General features: G+C 37.2%; 1 protein-coding gene across 4 annotated transcripts in view; it reads right to left on the bottom strand.

Moving 5' to 3' along the window:
* The window catches only part of HECTD4 (HECT domain E3 ubiquitin protein ligase 4), a 70,984-nt gene that overhangs the window by 20,190 nt on the left and 25,673 nt on the right, over positions 1-25,121 (bottom strand). The window contains exons 16-54 of one of the 4 annotated variants that reach the window (XM_035340192.1): positions 24,648-24,768; positions 23,585-23,713; positions 22,269-22,393; positions 21,286-21,439; positions 20,913-21,013; positions 19,669-19,867; positions 18,126-18,272; positions 16,839-16,943; positions 15,984-16,147; positions 15,384-15,617; positions 15,032-15,224; positions 14,746-14,850; positions 14,574-14,662; positions 13,855-14,030; positions 13,266-13,401; positions 12,979-13,120; positions 12,691-12,857; positions 11,970-12,116; positions 11,473-11,657; positions 10,455-10,608; positions 9,840-10,120; positions 9,349-9,538; positions 8,104-8,185; positions 7,253-7,455; positions 6,936-7,071; positions 6,208-6,390; positions 5,804-5,974; positions 5,227-5,396; positions 4,668-4,783; positions 3,977-4,080; positions 3,540-3,701; positions 3,267-3,415; positions 2,916-2,995; positions 2,619-2,782; positions 1,777-2,014; positions 1,331-1,467; positions 1,032-1,158; positions 267-404; positions 14-150 (exon numbers count right to left, since the gene is read on the bottom strand). In XM_035340192.1, coding sequence (XP_035196083.1) covers positions 14-150; positions 267-404; positions 1,032-1,158; positions 1,331-1,467; positions 1,777-2,014; positions 2,619-2,782; positions 2,916-2,995; positions 3,267-3,415; positions 3,540-3,701; positions 3,977-4,080; positions 4,668-4,783; positions 5,227-5,396; positions 5,804-5,974; positions 6,208-6,390; positions 6,936-7,071; positions 7,253-7,455; positions 8,104-8,185; positions 9,349-9,538; positions 9,840-10,120; positions 10,455-10,608; positions 11,473-11,657; positions 11,970-12,116; positions 12,691-12,857; positions 12,979-13,120; positions 13,266-13,401; positions 13,855-14,030; positions 14,574-14,662; positions 14,746-14,850; positions 15,032-15,224; positions 15,384-15,617; positions 15,984-16,147; positions 16,839-16,943; positions 18,126-18,272; positions 19,669-19,867; positions 20,913-21,013; positions 21,286-21,439; positions 22,269-22,393; positions 23,585-23,713; positions 24,648-24,768 — 5,941 coding nt within the window. The remainder of the gene's footprint in view (positions 1-13; positions 151-266; positions 405-1,031; positions 1,159-1,330; positions 1,468-1,776; positions 2,015-2,618; positions 2,783-2,915; positions 2,996-3,266; positions 3,416-3,539; positions 3,702-3,976; positions 4,081-4,667; positions 4,784-5,226; positions 5,397-5,803; positions 5,975-6,207; positions 6,391-6,935; positions 7,072-7,252; positions 7,456-8,103; positions 8,186-9,348; positions 9,539-9,839; positions 10,121-10,454; positions 10,609-11,472; positions 11,658-11,969; positions 12,117-12,690; positions 12,858-12,978; positions 13,121-13,265; positions 13,402-13,854; positions 14,031-14,573; positions 14,663-14,745; positions 14,851-15,031; positions 15,225-15,383; positions 15,618-15,983; positions 16,148-16,838; positions 16,944-18,125; positions 18,273-19,668; positions 19,868-20,912; positions 21,014-21,285; positions 21,440-22,268; positions 22,394-23,584; positions 23,714-24,647; positions 24,769-25,121) is intronic. The other 3 variants (XM_035340195.1, XM_035340193.1, XM_035340196.1) reach the window with 3 other exon arrangements.

Below are 25,121 nucleotides of genomic sequence, written 5' to 3'. Positions count from 1 at the left end.
TATCTTTACTCACTGAATCAACATCCAGAACAACACCATGAAGACCAAATGTCTTCAGCATCCCACGAATAGCAAACTTGGGTAAAGCTGTTCCAACAGCACTGCTGGTGACATTGTTACTGTCAGGAGAGCGAGTAACTACGGTGAGACCTGGACAGAAAAGAACACAACAAAGGCTCAGCACTTGCCTCAGGCAAACAATCTGTAGAGCAGATCACTAGTACCAGAGCACCTTAGCATTTAAGGTACTTTTTTGCTGACCATACCTTTTCGTACTTTATCAATTGTAAACTTGTTTGCTTCATCTTTGATATCCTCAATGGTAGGAAGGTAGAGGTCTCTTGGGATGCCACCATTTTCCTCATAGAGAAATTCTACAGTTTGTCGTGCTATATCAACCATTCCTGGTAGACAGAAGGGAGTGCTAGTTATTTTCCCCATCCACTTGGGATAACTGCTCCCAATGGGCTAAGAATTCTTGCTGTCATTAACATCATAGGCAAGTGAGGTACTTAATTACTTAAATATTTTTTTCAGTCAGGCTGATAGGGAGTAGAGCTTGGAGCTTTCGTGACAGAGACTCAATATGCTCTACACCAATGCTCAGAATTCTCACTTTGCTTTTACTGTGATTTTCTCAAAAAACAGCTATCTTGCCACGACTGTATTCACTTAAAAACCTTCCTTATTAAAGTTTTGCAAAAAACTGGCACTGATGTAGCCATAGACAGAAAATGCGTGTAGATAATCTCTTCCCAAATTATTATTCCGAAGTATTTCTGCATTCACATATAATTTCACAACAAATTCTTTCACAATTTCTAAAAACATTTTCCCTATTTAAAAGTTAACTCAAGTAAAAAGGTTAAGTAAGGAAAAATAATGATCTCAATACAAATTCTGAACACTTTTCAAAAACAGCAAGTGAAGACATTTATTTTCCAGCCTCAAATACAGTAAGACATACAAAACACAGATGTTATCTTGCACATCACATGAATCTACGTGCATGGAAAGAAACTTAGCCATACCTAACTGCAGAGCTCCTTTAATCTGATCCAACCCAGACTTCCTCTCAGCCTCATTACGGAATCTTCTTCTAATTGTAGGGAAAACTTTAGTCTCCCAGGCTTTAACCAACAGGGCATAGTGATCCTCCTACAAGGACAAAAGGTATTTAGTGTAAAAAAAGGAAAGGAAAGTTACTAACAACTCTATTTTTCTTAAGGAAGCAGGGTAAACGCTTGTATAGCGAAACTTATAAATCTTAATTCAAAGGTCCATATTCAGACTACAAGTTAGAACATGCATGTCTTGCCACATTGCTCACCCTGGGAATATCATCATCATCGTCATCATCACTTTCATCATCCGCAATAGGAGGGGGATGAGGATCAGGCCCTGATGTGATGAAGTTCTCGTAGCTTAGTTCCATTTTATAGTGGCAAGATGTGTCACTGTCGTATTCTGTAAAGTACACATGGAAGTCATGAGACTATAGCGAACTAAAAGGCACGTGAAAGTATTCAATGAGATTTTTGAAATACATTGCATCCATATAAAGGAAGGCTAAAGTAACATTTGTTTTTTAAATTGCTTTGTCTTAAATGAAAGAAGCATGCATTTTCCAATATTTATTGTATTGCTTTTTTATTGTACTGCTTTACCTAAATAGGCAGCACCTAAGAAATGCAGTCAGGATGTGCTTAAATCCTATTTAATTGATTCTAATTTTTTCTCTAACATCTTTTAAAAAAACATTAATCATCACTTTACGTTGTTGAGCTGTAGCAACAGCAGCAATTCTACAGGGAGGTCCATGGGTCCCGGGATCAGAAGCTATACTGGTGCCGGCGTCATTATCGCTATCAGAAGCCATGGCAAAAGGCAATGCCTCAAAGTTGGCACTTATTTCTTCAGCTAGGTCAATACACAGATCTGCAGCATTCCTGTGAGCTTGTCCTTCAGCATAGGCAAATTGGCGAGATCCAAAGTTAGCACGGACTTTCGTGTTCTGGAACAAGATGCAGGTAAAGAATTAAAATTACCTGTGGGTTTTTCTGGTCCTTCTCTTTGCTCTTTAAGAACTCAGCCAAAAGGATAAGCTGATCACACCTCCATAACACATGTTTTTCCCAGCATTGCTAGCTATAAACTGGATGCAGCAGGGAGGGCATTAAGCTGCCAGCCACAACTGTGAACTTTCTCTTTTATCTAGCTTCCTGATACAGCCTACTTCATGGCAAGGTCACTGCTGGGAAAGAATAATAATAGGAAGGCTACTAGCACGGACTAGTGCAGTCTCATCAAGCCAGCTGCATGTTTAGTGTCCTCAAGGACAAAAAGTTCCAAATAGTAACAAAACAAGTACTGGGAAGGGAATGAGAACTCAACCTAACTCAGTAAAGGTAAAAAAAAAATATCACTACTATTTTATAGATGGAAATACTACAGAAGTATTGAGCCTGCTTTACCTAATATTTGTAAAAGGGTTATTATACATTCAGCACTATGTCTTGGGGTAGTTTATCTCAACCTCTTTAGTGAGGATGTATCGATGCATCAAAACAGATAGAGATATTTATATATCAACCAGTATATTTATGTTCAAAACTTACCTTTTTCTGTATGTGGACAACCGGCCACATTCCACCTGAGACATCTTCTAGGTATGGCCCAAGTCGCTGTCCACAATACGTAAAATAAACTCTGCCTTTAGCTGGCTGTCCTGGAGGGGGTGGAGTTCCTTCTGTTCTTTCCCATCCAATTCCAGCCACATCACCTATCAAAATATATAATCACCAAAAGAACGGCATGGATTTATCTGTTTTCTCATCCAGTTTAGGAGATATCTCCATACATTTAGGAGATTTTTTGACATACCAGTTAAAGAAATTAGCTGTACTCTTACATACCAGGAGAAAGAGTCACATCCAATCTAACACTCTTCCACTGTAGCAAGCTGGACCCATTGTAATGCACTGCTCGCCCGTTGCTAAGAATTAATACAAGAAGATGATTATTAAAAAGAGCACTGAAACAAATAAGGATTACAACTCGACAGCAGCTGAAGTCTACATACCTACAATATTGGCAAAAGGCAACTCAACATTCGTTATTTTGATAAAGAAATATTCTAGTTCATCACTTCAGTATTTCATTTGAATTGTACATGCTGCCTACCACAAGGTGCTTACAGTATCCTCTCTAAGGAACATATGAATTTACTGAGCAAAACTGATTTTTGGTGTACATCTTTAACGTACTTGTGAAAAAGACAGGTGCCCACTGGATTTGTCCAAGCTCCATCCCGTTTCTCTGCTTCTGTAGCAAATCCAAATGAAACTATTGGACCAGTGTCATCATCTGTATCTCCATAGGAAACTATTTCAATTTCCCAATAGAATGATGGTGCCTAAAAATAATAGAAAAGTAGTTAATTACAAGGTAAGAGGTAAAATAGAAAAAAATCTGTCTTTCTTACCATGCACGGCTGAGTATTAAGTAAACCAAGCTCTTGTACGGTTGTGAATTCTTACCTGTACTGGAACTGGTGAAGTGGCATAAATAAATGTGCCCCGAGGAAGTCCCCCACCAGCGCTAGGATCAGCCAAAAACGTCACAGCTGTGAGATGTGACGAAAACATGCACGCTCGTACAGGGGGAAAGACTCTTGATGGGCTCCAAGTGATTTCTTTGGGCTGGAAAGAAGAACAGAACATTTGACTCTAATTACAGTTGAAGTCATCTTGCAAAATCCAATGAGAAATTATTTTATGAAATTCACATTTAAGACAGCACATGCAGCTCCCGAAACTACAACCACAAGAAATCACATCCCATTACACAAATTCTTATTAAAATATTTAAATGAAATCCAACCGCTTTGGCTCCAACACCACAAGCAGACCCTCTGCACTCAGTGGCTGACTTCATTTGCAAGGGGCAGAATACTCATCACTGCTTCTGTGCTCACCTGTCTTCTGTCTGCTTGGAGTGGAGGAGGTGGAGGTCGAGCACAGTCACGATACAACATTCTTAACCGTTCACACTGCATTTCCACAACAAGGAGCCTCTCCCCTGTAACAAACCAAATCAAGTCATGAGGTTCCAAGCAATGGTAAGTTCAAGTCCAACTATTCCATATTTATAACTGTAATAGAAACAAATGTCATTTACATTTTAAGATGTAATTAAACAGTGTCTCTCACCTAATTAACAAAATTAAGGACAACATATGATTTTATACAAGCAATGGTTTTCCTCTTGCTTAATTTCTATTCGGTAAGTAAAGACATTATGATGTGAGATCTTAAATAGAAAGCAATGATATTATCAAAGAATAAAGAGTGGCTTAAAATAGAGGCAAGAGCAGTAGACTTCAGAAGCATAGTACTAAAGAGCTAGTCCTAGGACTCGCATCTCCTGTGACAACAGCATAATCGTATTCTGGCCTACGTTGTATGCCTAGTGTTTAAGTGATTTAGCCTGATTAGCAGCTACCCTTATATTACTTTTACAACAGATCCATCACTGACAAGACATGCTGTACTGTGCTAGCTATCATAAACTAAGTAGCTGGAGGACAAAATATGGAAGTGATTTTAAGAACAGTTATGTCTCTGAACTGAACAGGACAAAGCTGCAAGGATGTGTTGAATACCTACCAGGGCTGCACTCCTGTGCTACTAAATTAAGAACTTCTACAGCAGCTGGACACTGTTGAATGAATTCTTCACAGAACGAGCTGTCTTCTAACAGCTGAGCCATCACCAGGCATGCTCTTAATGGAAAAACAGTATGTTTAAAGCATTACAAAAGAGTACAATATATGTAAAGACAACTTTGAATTCAGCAAACTCAGGACTTTTTTTTTTTTTTTTTAAAAAAAGAGAATGTTTACTGATCTATTTCTTTATCTGGATGCTTAGCTATCCACTGGAACTTCCAGTGACAACATTTGCCTGCTTCCTAGCATTTACTTGCATAAAGCATTTGCTCAGTACATTGCCAGTGTTACACAGGACACTTCATTTTTGGTGCTCTTTTTAAGAACATCCAGGCACTAAATGTACTTAAAGAAGCAAGCAGACATTTTCACATTGTCCCCTGAAGTCATATGTCAGTACCAATAGAGGAAGAAAGCAAGAACCCGTGCAATTTGCTTGAATGTTTTCTGTACATCAACAAAACAGACTTGAGTGCTTCAGAAAAACAACAACTCACCTGGTTCTTATTTCAGCAAGAAGCCGGACCACTGCCATTACTGGAGTTGAGCCATCTCCTGTTGCAGGAAGTGAGGTGTGAATAGATAGACTTCCCTCCTGAGGAAGCAACATGGACTGGACTGCCTGTACTACCTTCTCAGTAATGGACAGTTTATGAAGAGGCAATGCCTGATGGTGGGGGGGCACGGTAAAAAGTTAAATTCAAGTAGTTAGTTTCTAAGAAATGAGGGCGTTTTTATTACCTGGAGTTAATTCTCATTTTTTTACCATCACAAAAACAGCACCAAACCAAACCACCAAAGAAAGCAAAATAAACAAACACAAAAAACCCACCACAGTATGCAATGAAACATCTTTAAGCACCAGAAGGTGAATATTCATGTTACTTGCGTGAAAACTTAAATATAGATATTAAGAGATGGTTAAAATGAGGCAAAACTTCACAAGCCATCTTTAATCAAAGATGAAAAAGACATTTTACGTGCTGCAGATTAATTGCCAGTATGCTGTGACAAAACAAAAACCAAAACACAACTGATATTATACTTTATATTGGATTCTTAAAGCTACCGTACCTCAGATCTTGGAACACAGAGCCTAGACAATGGAATAGTTAGTGTGTCTGATGCTTGTGAGGTCTTTCTACTGTCTATACTGGTAGGTGGAAATTTGACCGTTGCTATACCTTCTTGTTCATTAATAGATGCCACAACTCCAATGCTTCCTGCTATTCCTTTCCCTAAAACCTACAACCAAAGAAGGTTTACATAAGATTTACGGTTTCACAAAGAAGAAATACTGAGTGCTTAACACCACGCAGAAACAACACACAACTGCAGTCACCGCCTAAGTGTTACTGAAACTGTTTCACAATTGCAGGCAATCTGCACACTGCTTTGGTTATACCAATGCAGGCAAAACGTGGTCAAAAGCATCAATAGTCATTTGCAGGTACAAAATGCAAAAGGCAGCAGATTACCTGAACTTCAGAACCTATTTTAATTGTCTCCTTAAAGCCACCCAGAGCACAAAGGGCAGCTACTGCCTGTCGAGCAATTCTTTGAAGTTTAGCAAGTTTCCTTCCACTGCTACTCCCATTCTCCAAAATACTCTCCGCATATTTCCCAAGTTGTGGAATGTACATCAGAGCCCGAGACAGAACCTGAAGACAGAAGCAGAAATACCAGATAATGACTTCAAAGCACAATTCAAACAAAACCCAACACCCCAAGCCTCCAGCCCACACAGTCTCAGAAGAATTATTTTTGTTCTCAAAGAGAATTATGTAACTCAGAATATTCTAAGTCCTCTGAAGTGTGAATACCATCAAAGCTAGCTCTGCTCCCTAATAACTTTTAGAATCACAGAGATATACATACAATCTTAGCAAAAGTCTTCACTCAGAGTTAGCCTAAGCAACGTATTATGTGTTAGAGCTTTTAGAGGAACATAAAAGCAATACACCATACGCTTTCTGGCCAACGCTGTACATCTTCAGAGGTCATGCCAGAGAGGATCCATAGCAAAGGCAGAGTAGCTACCTAGCAAAAGCAAGATAACTACATATACGCAAATGACACATCCTGGTTCAGTATGTTACAAAACGACTGTTTCCTGAACTATTCCAGTTTGCTGATAATTAAGTTCTCTTAATTACTGAATGTATTCTTGGTGTACGATTTGGTATCTGATCTTCTGTTTGCTTACTTTTTCTGCAGTTGTTGTCCATATCTGAGCTGCATTTGATTCTGGTGCCATCAACAAGCTATGTAGCAAAGCGATCACCTCTGCTGCCATGCTGTTTGCAACATGACCACTGATGAATGGTCTTACAGGGTCCGTCCTATACACAAAGAAAAGAAAAATTTGCAAAACAGAAGGAAAGAACATTCAGCTATCAGCAACAATATACAGCACAAAAAAGGGAAGTTTATGAACCTCTGAACTATTTTTGAGAGTGCTACAAATACCAGAATATATAAAAAAGTAGAATGCATACTAAGTATAGAATCAAAGTGACCTACCTGGCAAGCTCAGAATTTCTCTCTCTGCAAATAGATGTCTGTGCAGTCTTCTTTTTGTCCCCAGTGGACATCCCACTAGTTGTTTCTGGATTGACAGCTTCTATGGGTGGCCCAACGCTAACTATCAGACCAGACTGTGCCCACTTAGTTGCCTTGCGAAGAGCTGCAGCAGCTTCTTCTGTAATAACTTCACAGCAGCCACTCTGAAAATAGTTGTCATAAGAGAAATAATGTTAGCTCTATTTAGCTACAGTGTATTGGCATTTAACTCCACTCCTTCTGAATACATAAAAGCACTGGGAACACATCAAAACATCCTCCTCTGTATGCATTATCAGTCATGAGACAAGTTCTAAGTTCTTTTTTTTTTCCTCCCCCATGTACAAAGATCAGGTATTAATGCGGAGTCAATAAGTTTAGATATTCTATTCTTAGCTTAATAGTTTCTCTTCTCTGACCAAAAACCAAAATACACAAAAAAAACAGCAAATAAGTACTCATGAATATTGCTGTAAAAATACTCAAGAGAATGTGAGAAAATATATATAAAAACTGAGTTTAAATAGGTAAAGTTCATACCAAGAACGTGCATTAAACACTTATGGAAAGTGAATATTAAAGGAGCTTAAACACGACCTACAACAATTAGAGAAAGTATTAGCTGAACTTTTTCAGCATTTGTTACTATTTACATCAACAACTCTCTAAAGCTAACATCATGTATAGTTCTCCTTCTAAACTGTTTTGCAAGCTAAAAAAAAAACACGTAACGGGATTTAACATCAGTGGAAACAGCTCTGGCTGGCTACCAATTTTTAAGACTTTGAGTAATTCTTTATTTCTTTCCTTACCTTAGTCATGTCACGATCCATTTTCACCACTTTCTCCATATTGGCTCCAGTTCCGAGTCTAAATGGGCGACCTTCTGAGCTACTATTAGAGTGAAAATAAAACACATTAGCTTTACTTGTGTTGGTGGAAAAAAAAAACATCTCAATTATACAGCCCAATCTAATGCTTATTTTTAAATGATTTCAAATCAACCCTTGCAACTGCACTGCTCAACAGACAACAGAAACACTTGATATATCAATTAGAACATAACCAATTGTACTGTAATTTACAACAGGAATTAATGGCTATTGAATGCAGTTATTTGCTACCAATTTAACCCTTCTCTCCTCCAAAAGAAGCCTAAGGAAATTGATTTTTACTGAACACAAATACCTAAGGGTGCTGAGTTAAACTTTCGTCTAAGACTATCCAACAACTGCACCTTTTAGTGTCATTTTAAAGCATGGGTATAAAACTGACAGAGTGGGAGGAGATGAGACAAATAGTGCAAAATGCAGAAGGTGATAACGTTAGTTATTTGACAAATCTAGGTGGATATGACTGCGTACCAAGAATACTGAAGAAGCTACTGAAGAATATTGAAGATACTGAAGAATATTGAAGAAGCTAGCAAGTTATTATCCAGTGTATGCCTTATTAAAACCAAAACTTTTAAAGCCATTTTTTTTTCTCATAGTTCTGAGAATCCTACATAATCAAATATTATAACAAGATATGGTCAACTTTTCTGATGGAATAACATTTAAGTAGCTAATTTTTCATGTGACCTTTTACTGATAGATCAAAATGTTGTTTTTTTTTTTTTTTATTTTTTCCTTCTGCTAGTGTTTTACATAGCTTGTAAGCAAGCTAAAAAGAAAACACGTCAAGCTCCATCACACCCTCCTCTTTCTTTTACGTATCCATATGCACTGGTCTGTTTTAGCTTTGCTGCTCTTATCAGTAGTCTTCTACAAAAGAGACAAGTTCCGGAAACATTTAGATCCTTTCTGATGCTGCCTTTCCAGAAATTCAGTATAGCGATGTACATTTTAATTCAGGTAAGAGTGTAGCCTGCATAAACCCTATAACCAATTTTTGTATTGTGTTATTATTTGCCAGGAAGACATAAATGGGAAAGCAAAATGTCTTCCCAATGTACTGTTATGTCTAGGATGCATTTTTTCCTAGAGCTGTAACACTTAGAAAAAAAGAGAAAAAGAAATGGAATTGGCTGTTAATTCCAATCTGATTAAGATTACCTCAGTAATGGCTGAAGCACTTCATGGGATGACTGGTCTTCGCGTTTATGAATAAAAATAGAAAGTTTGCCATCCACTGCCTCACTTTCTTCTCCAGGATCTTTATCGCCTTTTATGGAATTCTTCGGGCTGGTTTTTGCTAAAGCAGTATCTGGTTCGGAGGCAGTTGGAGAAAGAACTGTCTGGCATCCTTGAATTAGAAAGGAATAAACAGATAGATAGATAGTATGAGTGCCATTAACAAACTTTCTTGGCCTGGAAACTAATGCTAAAAAACCCTTGAGATGCATCTGTCACCATGACATAGATCCTAGTCAGAAAACAGTTAAAAGTGGCAGATAGAAGTGTTACAGAAATACCATAATCTTTGAACACCAACATATCATATACCTTTTCCTACGCGAGCCTTCTGTCAACACAGAAGCTCTTTGCAGAAACAGGACTCGCTTGGCAATTTCTCAAATTAGCATGACACCAAAAGATGCTGGTACCTGGTACTACATAATCTGCCAGCTTTGCTAAGAGCAGAGATGCGATCTTGGAGGCTGGGTCACTTGGATCATCCTGTTCACTGTTCAGTGAGGGTACAGAGTAACTCCAGGGAGGCAGTTCCACATTTCCACAGTCTTCAACACTCATGAGAGGCAGTGCAGCACGACACAACTGGAGGATTATAAGAACCAATTTTGGAGAAGGACGTTGATCCAAGAGCAGTGACAGAAGTTTGGACACACAGGCTGGCTGGCTCAGGATTGCTTTACCTATGTGACTCCTGCAAGAGAAAAAAAAAATCTAAATAACTGCTGTTAAAAAAAAGGAAAAGGAATGCTTGATTGTGATCTTGAAATGAAAAACAAATGAATTTATTATTTACAAGATATATTTAAAAATTGCATCTGACAAGACTTCATCTACAACGGTTCTTACATAACGCTTGATAGCACTGATTAAACATGAAGACTGAATAAATGTCAGTTTATAGTCAGGTTTCAGGATGGTTTGAAAGTTATCTGACTTTCACTACTGTCAGAAACAAACAAACAAGAACCCCCACCTGCTTTCTAACATAGAAGAATATGTATATTCCAGAAACAAAGGCCTAGTACCTTGACAGGTCATTAAGAAGACTGAGAACATCTTGAAGTGCATCATTTCCTGCAGCCTGATTACCACAACACTCTGTAGCTCGTGCAAGGTGATTGGTAAGAAGGCTGGAGACCTGACGAGCCAGACCAGAGTGAACAGCTTCTGTTGAACCACCTTTAAAAGTAATTCAAGGACACACAATTATAAGTAACAAAAATGGATGTACGTATCTACAGGTTCCTTCCCCACACACTGAAAATAGTCAAATACTTTTGTTTTGTTCCTGCACATTTAAACAAAAAATGTTATGTTTTAAATTAAAAATAAAGCCTAATACAACATCTATATCCAATCAGGCAACAGCCATAGATCTATACATTTAAGCATGTTATAAGGTTAAATCTAACATAGGAGAAATACACAAGTGATTATTCAAGGCCTTTAGTTTCTCTGCTTATACCAGAGACAAGTAAGTGTCAGAACTAAAATTATCTGCAGCACATACACATTCCTGTGAGTGTGGTTAAAGCATGAATCTCTCTAAGCAGAAAGAATGGATAATGTTCCACTGCATAAGGAATTCTTTGTTCATGTGTGAAGAAAAGTACTCAAAATGAAAATCGGAATCAACAGAACCCAAAGGCCACAGAAGTTTCAGGTATCTCTAAGAGCCACGTACTGATTTCTTACAGTATGGAAGTTGATATATAGCTACTAAGAATTGCTAGAATGAGGTGGTATTACCCACTAGAACAATCAGAACTACTGCATTCAACTTTAATTTTCTCTGTAACAAGTCTGCCATTTGAATAAATCTGGAACAGACACAAGGTGATGGTGGGGAAGCTAGAATGAAAAAAAAACAACCAACCAACACCAAGAAAACTCCTTTTATATCCATTTGCATGTTCTAAGGAATGCAAACACTACTGAAGGCAGCGAATGAATACCCTATTTTAAATACATGTTTAAACCACTTCTCATGCACCTGCACAGTTCCTGAACACACAACAGAAGCACAACTGGCAGCGTTCCTACCTTCCTCTTTCTCCCATTCAACACATCGATTGGCTAGCACCTGAAAGGCAGCCCAAGCCATGGTGGCCACCTTCTGTTTCTTAGTCTGTTTTTCATTCGAACTGGATTCTGTCTGGCTGCTTAAACTGCAGAGCCGGTCCATAAGCTGTACCAGGCCACTACGTACCAAACATTTCTCTTCGCTCCTGTTTCAGAAGAGAAATTCAGACTTTACCAAAGTAACTTTTCAGTCAATAACAACAGACTCAAAGATAATCAAGAACTTGCAAAGTAATTAATTGCCAAGTTAACAGCAGAATTAGATGGTTTTGCCTCTCCCTTCCCCTCCCCAGATGAAATTCTGTATGCTGGGACAATTTAACAGGATGTTCTCAGATACTCCTCATTATGAAAAAAGGAAGTATACTTATACTATTCAACACTTCTCCTTATGGGAAAACCTAATAAGGACAACTGCAAATCCTTTCCTTCCCTTTCCGTAGGAAATACTTTCGTACCTTGTGTAAGGTATAGTGCATAAGAGGCCAATGCTATTTGCACAAGCAATGGGGTAGCGAGCACACAGTGAGACCACAGATGTCATAGTCTCTCCAAAAGCTTCCTGAACTTGTTCCACCATCCCGCCACACGTGAGCTCTTCAATTCTGTTAGCAGAAAGACATTTGAAATCACGGTTTTCTAGGTTAAATAAAATGAACTTCTAAATACAGCTTTAAAATAATTATCATATATTAAGAATTACCCAAGGAAGATTTAGAAACAAAACAGCAAGTCATTTATTTAATGCTTTAATGTGAGATGCATGTAAACAAGGTAGTAAGGAAGTTTTACATGAGACATGACTGAAATTTGATTACAAACAAAATACTCAAATTTAGATGATAGTGTTAGTATTGGCTATATCTACACTAATACCTAATTGAAGTGAATTTAGGTATCAGCCAAGACAATAGGATACCCTATAAACCCACCTGCGAATGTCACATCAGTATGAAAGGAAAAGTTCAAAGTTCATCTACTGCCAAATAAAAGAATTTCCTAAAAGCTTCTGCCTTTTCACCCCAGGAAGTCTAATATAAGTGGCTGTTAAAAGCTTAGTTCTGCAAACTCGAGCCCACACAACTAATCATTTCTCACAGTTTGTTTTATGCAATGCAATTTGCTACTTTCTACAGAGACCAGAACATTGAATTGTTTTTAGAGAAAACACAAACAAACCTTGGTCCTCCTTGAAGTACCATGGTCACTGGGCCTACAAGATGTGTCACACCACCAACCCGAACAGCTGCTGTCAGCAACTCTCTCATGTGCACTAGGGCTTGCTTCCTTGTGTTCCCGCGACGCCACCTGGTCTGAGCAGCTAGCAGAAAACTGCTGCTGGATACCTATGAGATATCAGATTTATTTATTTTTCTTGTTAAATGACACACAAACAAGACACCTCCCTTCAGCATGCAAGTTTGAATTTGAAAATGTAATGGATTTAGAACATTTTAAATGACTTACTGCTTGGTCAGGATTTGTTCCAATGAAAGCAAACAGTTGCCCCAGTAAGACACTGTATGTAGGTTTCTCTCTGCTATCCTCAATGGTCAGTGACTGCAGCAGAGTGAAAGAGCTACTTCTATGGCTGGTAACATGGCGTCGCCTATGAGAATATACGGTAATTAGGCACGGTTGCAGTTACACTGACCCAATTAAAACAACAACAACAGGAAACTTTGCAAGCACATCACTTAACAACACAGGCCACATCACTGTAAAGCAGCTCAGTAGAATAAAACCTTGTATACCTTTGACTTGATCTAGCAAACTCAATATCTTCGTTACCAATCATTTCTAAGTCAGATGGTGCTGACATACTGCGAAGGAAGACGGGCTGGCGGACTGCATGAGATATCACTTTTGTTTCAGATGCCGATTTACAGGCTGCAACATTGTACAATATGAAAGAACATTACTCCTGGTGTAGTAGGTTATTTACTAACTGCTTTTAAAAATCACTGTGGACATTCCAGTAAAAACTGGATGGGGAAAACACCCTTGCACTTGCAACTCAGTTCAGAGATTTTCTTATTCTATGTTTTCAGATACTGTTTCAAGTTAATTATGTTTTGATCAGGTTGAACTTCCTCCTCCTCCAATAAAGCAGGAGACTAATGTTTAAATTCAACATATTATTACTCAAATCTTAATTTACCATCATTATGGCAATCAGAAAAACAAAGATTCAACTTAATCTACTGCAAAAGAGCTTGTTTAATTTGAAAAGGTAAAAAAATGTTTAGCTTTAAGGGAAAATAAGAGAATGAATAAATTATATCTTTGGCTATATCTTGGGGGGTGAAGAAAAAAGTACAATGCTGGTAATGAGATGTTTACCTGGAGTCTCTGCAGGGGTACCAGATATACTTCTTGTGATGCCAGACTGTGCTGCAATAGTGACATGTAGTAATAGCTCTGCTCTGTTCATCAGGCTCTTAACTAATGTTTTTGTTTTTGCTAGGGGATGATAGGTCCTCTGAATCAGTGAATTCACCTCTTGAAAAAACTTCTCCCTGAGATTGTGAAAAAGAAAAACAGAAGAAAACTCAGTTATGTTGTACTGCCTTCTAGAAAACTGTGAGAAAAGTTAAAACACAGCATCAAACTACTTCTTATGCCAAAGAAGAAAGCAGAACAAGAATTAAAGAACTAACTGGATGATTTGTTAAATAAGTATTCCCAGCTGTAGGCACTAATATTAATTACTTAGGACAAGTGTTTCTAGAATTTTAATCATATTGCTAGACAGACGGAAAAATTAAGTTTATATGTATCTGTATCCCTGGTTAGAAGTTCATCTGAAAGTTTCCAATTCCAAAAATTGCTTTTTCTCCATAGGTCTACAAGCTTTTTAATGCGTTAGAAGTGTTTTGAAAACATTTAGTGCCAGCTTCTATTTCATACCATTAAGTGTCAGATGGTATAATGAGGTTGAAGGGCCAACTTCAGTAAGTACTTTGTGTACATATGCAACCTTAATCCTGCATACCTTCTTGCAGAACTCACAGAAATTCCACAGCTGCTTAAAACGGTGCACTCAACATCCAGCTACTAACCTTAATGCCAGGACCACATTCTCGAGATCACTTCCATCAAAAGAAACTTCTTTCATTGAACACAGAAGTTCCAGTTCTTTCATCTTGCTCTAATCAAAGTGAAGGAAAGGGATCAACATGTAGTGAAAGAGCAGCCTAAAGCATGAGCACACACAGCAGCCGCAATGCTTACCTCATTGAAGTGATAATCATAAAAGAATGGAACGTTGTTCTCCAGCTTTCCATGCATGGCATCATCTACCTCACTCTGCCATTTCTGTTCCAGCTCAGCCACACTCTAATAAAGAAACAAAAGTAAGACTTACTGCACTTATTCATCTTAGTAAATAGAAGAGCTCTTTAAAGAAAAAAAAAAAATACACATTTTGTATTTTTAGGTTTCTACAATGTTCTTAATGCACCTTTATTCCCAAACAAACAAGAAGACTTATGTTTTATTTGTGTAATTTTATTTTTACCTGTAGTTGTCTCTCCATGGCATTTAACTTCTTAAAAGTCTCTCCCATAATTTTACAAAGTAAATCATATTCCTCAGCATGTTCTTCTTGATACTGGAAGTTTATCAGGGACTGGAGTGCATCAACCAAATTCAAGTGTTTAATCACACACGAAACTACCATCTCCTCCATTACTTCAGGCTGAATCACTTCCCTATAGTTAGAGGTAAATACAAGCTGATTATGCAAGAATAATGAACAAACTTCAACAATTCTTATTTGCAACTTGCTAGACATCGCATTCACAAACAGCTATTTACAGCATATTAAATGTATGCCATCAAGCTGACAGAGCAAAGCAATGACTACTTACTTTATACTAGGTCTAAATTGAGGCCGTGCACGTCCAGAAATTTCCCTGAGTTTTATCATGATTCCTGGAGGCAGCCTAATCCTAGGCAGATCAAAATAGTGTCCAACGGGAGGCACTAGAACATCAGAAGGATATGTAAATTCTCTGTCTTCATCTATAGTAAGAGGCAGTGGAGAAGGACTTGGGGTAAGAGCTGGAGATATTACACCATTAGCTTCCACCTGCCACTGGCACCTGGAGAATAAGATAAACGGATGAAAATTATACATATATACATATATATATATACACACACATACACCATTCAGGAAGAAGTGTCAGACAAAAACATTAAAAAAGAAAAACTATACATAGCTTTATTTTGTAGTGTGGAAAGTGTGCCTTGTATCAAACTTGTCCCAGTTCTCCTCTAAATAATCTAAAGTAAGCCTCTATTCTATAGAGTATTTCCTTCATTTGGGGCAACACAACTGTTGAACAAATTCTGCACAACAAATTATCAAAATAATAACCTTAGACATGGGACTTGAGCAGAGATACAGATGTCATACTCCTTTAGAAAAGTACACAGGAACTCGGACAAAATTTTTGTTTGTTTACCTTTGTAATAGTTTAGATCTTAAAAGCTCTTGACAGGTTTCTTCATCTTTGGTAATTTCTGGTCCATTGTATAAAATTCGAAGCATAGAACAAGCTAACACAGAAAGGCCAAGTGCCAGGTCAACTAAGAATGGCAAGCCTCCTGACACATCCTCTGAAGACTCCTGCAGTAGGAATAGCAATAAGTTGCACCAGTCAATCGACCATGAAGTCCTTCCCTAACACATTTCAAAACAGGATATCTGTATATCTTACGTAGAGGTATACTGAAAAAATGCTTTAACAATTAAAAGCAATAACAAGAACAACTCAAGACAATAAAGAAAAGGTTTGAGCAATTTTTCCTGAACCAAGATAAAAAAAGTGGTAAAGTTATTTTTGGTTCAATCAGTCCTTGGTCCTCATATGTTTCATCTCACAGCCCTAGTCCTAGCTCCTCAGGAGTGGAATTCATGTTCCCCCCACCCCCCAACTCTTCCTTCTGGCCTGAAGTCATTTCAACTCTTTCTTCAGAGAAATGCTCATCTCCAAGCAGCAACAGATGTTACTGACTTCATCCAAGTCCAGTGCCAAAGGCACGAGATAGATAAGACATCTTCATAAAGCACTAAGCACACTACAGACCATGCTGCAGGGCATCTCTAGCTAAGGATGCTAAATGTCTGAAACGGAGATCTTTTACACTGTAAAAAGGTCTTGTTTTACAACCAAAATCAGTAAGTCAGTAAGCTGTTACTGTTTTAAATCTTAAAACTAAGCCTCATTTTTGAAGCGTACTTCTATTAGATTTAAAGTAAGTAACAGAAGGTAAAATTAAGCTGTGCCTGTCCCATGGAATCTGTCACGTTTGAGTACCTGTGCTCGAACAGTGCAAGCAAAGCCCCACATAGCTTTGTCTGGAGTGTTGTGCTCACGACCACTCCGCATTTCAAAGGAGAAGGTGACCGTATCTCCTTCCACCTTAAAATTTTGAAGGGGAGGATGAGGGAAAACAAAACAAAAACAAGAGATACATTTAAGAATTGAAGCAAACAAAGAGGCTTTTCATAAAAGTGCCTTATTTTATGGAATAACATCTTCGATGACAGTTACCTAAGTATTATTTTTATCTTCAATTATATACTTTGATTTAAATTTCTTCTCTTTTTGTAAGAGTATCTTTTAGTGGCCAAATATACTTTAATTTTGCTGCTGGCTAACTATAGTGAAACAACAAAAAGGTCGCAGAGTCACAACCAGAATTTACCAAGTCAACCCATGTTACCTGGCCTTAATTTTCATCAAAACACTTCCTTTATTTGTCTGCAAAAACCAGGCAATAATCAATAACTCCCCTCCTTAAGGCAGGAAGGCAGACAAGCTCTTCAAGACAAATGTCAACACATTAATAGAAGATTTTGCTAAATGAACAATACGAAATCTAGGTCTGAAAATTCACCAAAATTCCATTAATTATTCAGAATGCTTGTCTGAAGTTCCCCTCCGGTTCATTACTTCTTATACTTCTTTTTGCCATTATATTTTGTTATGCATACAAGTTCAGATTTAGCATGGGACAATGTAGCAGCACAAACACAATAAAAAACACTGAACGCAATCTGAGGAAACGTAGTGCAAAATTCTTGAAATACTGAAGCTTTGACAAGTTTGAGATATTTTTCAATCTTAGTTTTACTGCAAAAAAAGTATCCAACATAATTTTAAAACATTACACAAATGGTCAGAGCTGTACATTTACAGCTTATTATATTTGTGGACTATCACAAGAACAAAAATGCAATAATGCCCATGGGCCTTAAGAAAATATGCACAGCCTCAGACTGGGCAAAAATTCCTCTTAGGAAGATATGCTTATGAGAACAGCAATGTCATTAGAGATTCCAGGACCTGGAACACACCACTAGTGAATTCCAGTAAGAGGTAACAAAACAAGGTAAACTCAAAGAGAAGAATCACACATTTTATGGACAAGTTAAAAGTTATTCCCCAAGAACATAACAGCCCACTTAAGAAGCAACCTCATCATGGATAACCATACACTTAAAAGCTTGGACTTCATTGCTTTAAGGTTTAAAACAGACTTGACAGGGTTTCCAAAGAGGATTTTTCTATGTGAAATATTGTGGGATTATAATACTGTACCTTTACTAAGTCTTTCGGCCAACCAGTTCCTAAGACACTACGGCTGCCATATCCCAGTGTATTGCCTCCATACTCAGCAACCTTCCTACTGTTTGTGTTAGGACCAGCATAGATCACCAACTTCAAAACATAAAATACACTGTTAGACTGTAAGAGAAAAACAAGAAAATCTAATAATAATAATAATACTTAGCACTTACACCGCGCTTCATATTTTCAAAGCGCTTTATCTACATTAACAAATCCTCACAACAGCCCTGTGAGGTGAGGTGGCAAGTATTATTATCCCCATTTTACAGATGGGGAAACTGAGGCAGAGAGGAAGTTCAATGACTTGCCCCCAGGGTCACATAGCAAGTCAGCAGCATAACTGGGAGCAGAAAAATCAGGAGAAATCGTAACTTCCAGTCCTCATGCTGAGCTAACTACAATACACTGCCTCTAAAAATAAAGGGATTGATCCTGCTCCCATTGAAGCTAGTATTTTATCACTGACTTCACTGGGAACACAATAAGACCCAAAGATTTCTGGAGGAGTTTAACCAGTAGTGAGTGACGTTAATGACAGTCAGTGTCACAGGACTTGCTCTATAATGTTGAGGAATATATGGCAACAATTAACAAGCAGTACAAGTAGCTCTCTGATTATACAAAAGAAAAATGGGTGCTATTAGCTGTGCTCTTGGAAATTGAAGATGGTTGTTCCTATTAATCCATGTAAATAAGTTATTTATCAATCTAAAAAAGTAACCTCTAGTTCTGCCCAGTTTAAACAAACTGTGCTGATCTACAAAGTAGGCAGCTAGATTAAAATCTGAGAATTAACAAAAAAAATAATCAACATCAATAATGAGAAGGAAATCAAACTGAGAATCTGAGCCATCATGAAATGAGCTTAAAAAAGTGGAAGAGTTATGAGTTTATGGAGAAAAACAAAAAGCCCACACCACTGGAGCTAGCGGATGTTTTCATCTATTATTTTATCTATTTAATAACTACCACTACTTCTGATATCTGTGGTGAAAACCTTTCTAATTATAGAGTCTAACTCTTAACAAAAAGATCCACACTATTGATAGGTTTTAAACAGTGAAACAATCACCGGATATTATGTTCTGAAACAACATACCAGAGGAATTAGGGACACACTATTTTTGGACTGTTTCTTCAAGAATAATAGATATGAAACAAGAATTGTATATCTTCACTTCCCTGCCTTTTCATGTCAACAACTTGTACACCTTCTATCACTGAGCTAAGTCTAGTCTTCTTTGTGCTGAGAACTCAAGGACTCCTTTGAAAAGTTATTCACACTTGTGCGATGCAAGAAATAACCTCTCTGCATTGTGTACTTTACAACCTTGAAGCAAGTAGACTGTAACGTTAGTGCACACTAGTATCTATTAATTAAAACCTCCTTCATTACCCTGACTGCTGGCAGTAAGGTGCCAGGAGAGCCAAGGGGCAGAAAAGATGAAAATGAGAAGTGCTGCTGACAGAAACACATATGAAAGAAAGAGTTTCTGAATTGGCCATGGCTTACCTTGTCGTAATCATATTGTGAAGAGCATCTGTTGTCAAATCTAAGATATAAACAGCGGGCTCCTGGTATATGTACAGTTTCTTTAAACTTATAGTTATCCCTGACAGGATGAACTGTTTCTACTGTCTTCCCAGCAGCCCAGGGAGCAGGGATCTTCAAGCCTGTAAGAAAACCTGGTTCTTCCTTCTCTTCCAGCATTCTGAAATAACAGCAAAAAATCAGTTTCTGAAATTCAACACGCAGAATCGTACTATAATCGTACTATATATTCAAACATCAAATTAAAAAGTACTTACAAACACCTCTCAGTATTGATACACAGAGACACAGAGTAGTGACTCCTTATTTTACGCATAGTTGTACTGAGGGAACATGCAGAATTTAAACAGCATGAACTCTCTATAACACAGATGACTATGCCAATCTCTAACTTGTCAAATCTGAACTTTTCCCTACACTTGCAAATTTCCAAATTATGGTAAACAAATTAAACGTACCATAAAAAGAACGTAAATAGTATTATATAAAGGTTAAAACATATGATTGTTAATGCTAAAAAATCCTTCTAGGACAACACACAAAATTGATTACATTGTCATAAAACAATTTGCTTATTATTTCGCTGAAGCTTGTAATTTGGAGGAGGAATGAAAATAAACTCTTCAGAGTTTTCACACAGCATATTGTACATAATCACAAGTTGTTCAATACTACAGATTCTGCAATACTGCAAATAGATATGATGAGCGTTTTATTTATTTTAGCTGAGCTTTTCTGTTTTTAAGCAGAAAGTGCTCAGCCTTGAGTTGAGACAGGATTTTAATGCAGAAGTTAAAATTGTTATTTTACTCTATGTAAATTAAACCACTTAATCTTTCCAATACTGTTTTAATACTGTATCTCATGACCCTAGAGTAATTTACATCTTCTCATGATGGTCTTCCTTAGTTTAATTTCTTCTAATGCTTGAGGTAAAGGAAAAGAAAAAATAAACCAAGCCCTGTGGAAATACTCTGAAGAGATCAAACACTTACTTCTACATGCAAAACAATTTTAGAGTGAACCACCTTTTATAAAGACTTCAATATTTCTCAGACAGCCTTGTATATCAGAGCTTTGATTATTTATTTTTAATTTTTAATTTTTAAGAATGCTGCTTTAAGATTTATTCCACAACGATGGTCAGATGAATGTTACAGTTAATGTTATTGCATGAACAGACCCAATTGTGAAAAGAAAATCACCTCTCATCAGGTAACAACTTCCCTTTCTGTTCTGACACACCACTGGGTGAACTGTTTAGTTCTGAGAAAACTGGAGACTGAGTTTTAAGCAGCAGTGCAGTCTGTAGGACAAAATATACAATGTTAGAAATGTGCAAATAGCAAACTATTTTAGGATTGAGTTATTGAAACATTAAGAATTATACTGTACACTGTTACTGGCAATTAATGATTACTTGGTACAACAGCTACCAGTGCTTTTAGCACTGCTGAACAATTCTTAAACTATGACCTGCGCATCACTTACTGCAGGAAGTTGACCAAGATCTGCAGTATTTTAGAATGTCTACAATGGAAGAGATGTTGCATGCGACTGCTGACACAAAAGCCATACCTGACTTGTGTAAAGAACCAGCTGCACCAGCTGAGGCATCAAGGCATCAGCCATAGTTAAAGTTTGCAAATTTGGATGCATCAGAGATGTCAGAAGGACAGGAAGCAGATGACCAAGCATAGTAGCCTTTGTAATTTGTTCCAGACCTTTTAATCTGTAAGAATCAAGGTTTACATAGTAACAACTATTTTCATACTATATAGTATCTCTACTAGCCTTAGTAATCTGTTTAACATTGTAACTGTGCAAGCAAATAATTCAAAATTAGTAGAGAACATTTACATTGTATTTAAAAAACAAAAAAACTTTTCTCTTGAAGACAGTAGTTTCTCTAATGTATTAGCATCCCAGTTTTTGCTGTCAATTCTTATTAAACAATGACAGAGCAGAAAACGGTACATCAAGAGTTTAATAATTACTCAGCAAACGATAAAGTCCCACGTGGATGAGATTAAAGTCCACATCAAACAAATATTTGTTTAGTAGGTATACCAAGTTCCTAGCACATGTAGCTCCAAGTACTGTAAAAGAATCCCCATCTGCAAAATCATATTTGAACATGAAACCCATCTGAAAAAAATCTCATAGAACTTTTATTGCCAATTAATAAAAAAGCATGTCCAGCTACTAGGAGTGTAAACAATTTTAAAAAGAGAAATTTGAAAATTGCCCTAGCTTATAGGAATATTCTCAGCTGACAAATTAGTTTCCAGTTACCCTGCTCATAAATACCATTGTCACTGACTGAAAACTTATACATTTGAAGAGTTTCTGCTACAATCTAGTAAGCTAGCAGTACCAACATGGAGAGTCTGATTCTAAATTCTTCAAAATGTAAGTGCTAAGCAAATGCTTTATTAACAAACAGTTCCTATACATTCAAAGCTCAAGTATGAAGTTATAACAATAAGTAATGCTAAATGCACTTGCACAATAAGCCACAAAAAACAGTAACTTACTGTTTTCAAGTTAGCTTGTCTTACCTTTGCTCTCTATCAGCAATGTCACTGTTAATTAGTGCTGTAGTGACTTGCTGCAGCATTTCCAAGACTTCATCACATCCCGTCAGAATTTGCGTAGCAAGAGACAAAATGCTGGTCTTTAGCTCCTATGTGCAAGAAGAGTTAAGATACTTAAATTCTTAGAGCATAGAAAAAAAACAATGACTGAACAAAATGATGGATTTCCAAATTAAAATAATGATAATGTGACCTGGCAGGCCTGCAGCAGTAGATTCATCCAAGACTTAAATTTGATTAATGCTAAGCCCCAAAGTGCTGGGAGAAACTAGGTGCATATTACAGGATGCACATCCAGTTTCTAGAGGGAAGGACTCCCCAAGTCCAGCATAGGAAAGAGAGCTGTTAGCCAGCCAAGGTACAGCGTTGGTGACAGAATGTCTTAGCAGGTATGAGGATCACTGTAGAGAGAGAAGCTGAACAATGAAAACATGGGTGAATAGTGAAACAAGAAAAGTACTACCATATATAGCATTTACTCAATGACCCCAAACAAATAACTTTCAACTGCTATGGATTACAAGAGCACAGTCTCAAAGAGTAGCAAGACAAAACCAGCTCAACAAACAATACCAGAAGTCCCAGAGTCAATGCTTTTAAAGGAATTATTACTGTTACAAAAGCTACTATAAGACAGTCTGCACAATAGGACAAACCTGGCTTCTGTGAGTTCAAGACCATTCCAGCAGCAACATTAAATGACAGTATTTTAACAAACCTTATACCATCAAAGCAAGCAAAGCTTGCTCTCTAACACTCTTTGCCGCAAACACTGATGGATGATGGTTTACACAGAGACAAAGATGGTTCTGCATAAACTTTGTAATTAAAATTATGAAAAAGTCAGAAGCCAGGTAAGGGAAATGAGAAAACCCTTTTCTATGTAAACCTGAAAAATATTTTTTCAGGTTGCATAATGATGATGGAGAGAAGAAAAGATGTGGGAAAGATGTGGGGGTGATATGTTTAGAAATGATTCCTGGCATACGAATTTCCTGACTAGCACATATCTATTAAGATGCTTTTTTAACCTCACGATACATATATTAAGGAAACGAAGTATTTGCTCTCATTAACATTACAGAACCCAAGCTGGAATTTCAAACATAGAAGAACTGCAGGCCTTAGCTGAAGAACAGGAAAAAAAATGCTTACAGTAATTTAACTATGCCAAGAGTAAAGAAACTGACAAAACAGCTTAAGAATGCATAACAGAAACAAGAGGTGTCAGAGGAACACTGACTGTAGAGAGCCATGCTGGAAGAAAACTTGGTGTTTACCTGTACCTTCAATGTTTCTCCCTGCAAGGAGCTGTCACTGTCATCATTTTCATCAGGTTTAATCAAAATAGTGTTACTGAGGAGGTGGTTCTGTACAGCCATCAGATACCGCAAGCATGAAGATGCAGCCTTTAACATAAATAAGTACACTGTACATCATCTAAACACTTTAATCAATCTTGATGCAGGCAATCCTTTTACTTAGGAATAGGAAAGAGGAAGAAAAAAAGTATAGGAAAAGGACAAGCAAAACCAAAATGCTATTTCCCTTGAACATTTTTTTTTCTGATTTACTACAAGCTTTTTAATTCATATGTAAGAAAATAAAGTAGTTGCAACATATTGAATGTTGAGACAGAATGCAAAGCATATAAAGGATTAACATTGTAGATAAATACATAGTATTAGTAGTAATGCTAATTAGTAGCAATACATATTATCATTGTAATACCCAAGTACCAGAACTTCAGAGCCACTATAGAGCTAAATTTTGTTCACACTGCTGAGGGCGATGGTTCCATGCCATTACTCTTCCCAGCCTGCTGCTGTATAGGCCATGACTTCCTGTCCCACCCCACATTTGCTTGCAAACTCCCTTGCCTTTACAAGCAGCCAGATCAGGGAGCTGATCGCACTGAAAACATGTACACATACTATGCATAAAAAAAATAATCAATTTCCATTCATTTTTCATCTATAAATGATAGCTTTTTCTGCTTGTGTGAATCACTATTCAAAAGAGCAAAGTTTATTTTCAAGTTGCTATGAAGCTTTGAAGATTGAGACACACAAAATTCCTTTAAACTGAGAAAGCTACTGAAGCAATAGGAAAATATGCCCATACGTAAACCAGTTTTAGCATTACTGAACAATTTATTTTGCCACAAGAAGTTTTCTTCCTTCTCTGCATAGGATAAACAAAATACATTCCTAAACCATATTTGTTAAGACACATAACTATGAAAGTTACACCTTTGTATACTCAGTAAAGATGATGGATTTGAGGAGGAAAAGAAGTCAAGTGCAATGTTTTCTTTTTTAAATCAAAACACATCTTACTTACAGGCACAGTTGAAAGAAGCCTTTGAAAATCATCTTTAGATACAGTTTGGCACTTGGTGATTAAGACACAAGATTCTCGGACAACAATCTTGAGAATGTAGTGCAACAGCTCATCATTTAGTCTTTAAAAATGCAGGAAAGATGCAAAAATATTAATAAGCCAATCATCGTATATCTTCTATAGCTCATTTCAAAAGTCTCCAGAATCCGTATCATAAATCATGTTAAGCTAAAACAGATATCTGCTCAATTTCAGAGATTCAGACACAAAGAAAACCAAGCCTGAAATGTTTAATAACAATGTTAAAGGATACCATTAATTTACTGCACTGTTATAAGTCTATGACTCGTAACGAGCCTTAAAAAAAGACCTGTTCCAACTTGAGCAGGTACTGGAGATCAACAGTTTTACTGCTGAAAAGTGACCTAACAGTGATATGGAAAGTGGTACCATAAAGTTGTTCTTATGAATTAC

This window comes from Oxyura jamaicensis, chromosome 15 (genome assembly GCF_011077185.1).
Source record: "Oxyura jamaicensis isolate SHBP4307 breed ruddy duck chromosome 15, BPBGC_Ojam_1.0, whole genome shotgun sequence".
In the NCBI taxonomy this organism is placed as follows: Eukaryota; Metazoa; Chordata; class Aves; order Anseriformes; family Anatidae; genus Oxyura; species Oxyura jamaicensis.
The sequence above is the reverse complement of the archived record's forward strand: the minus strand, read 5'-3'. Positions and strand labels throughout refer to the sequence as shown.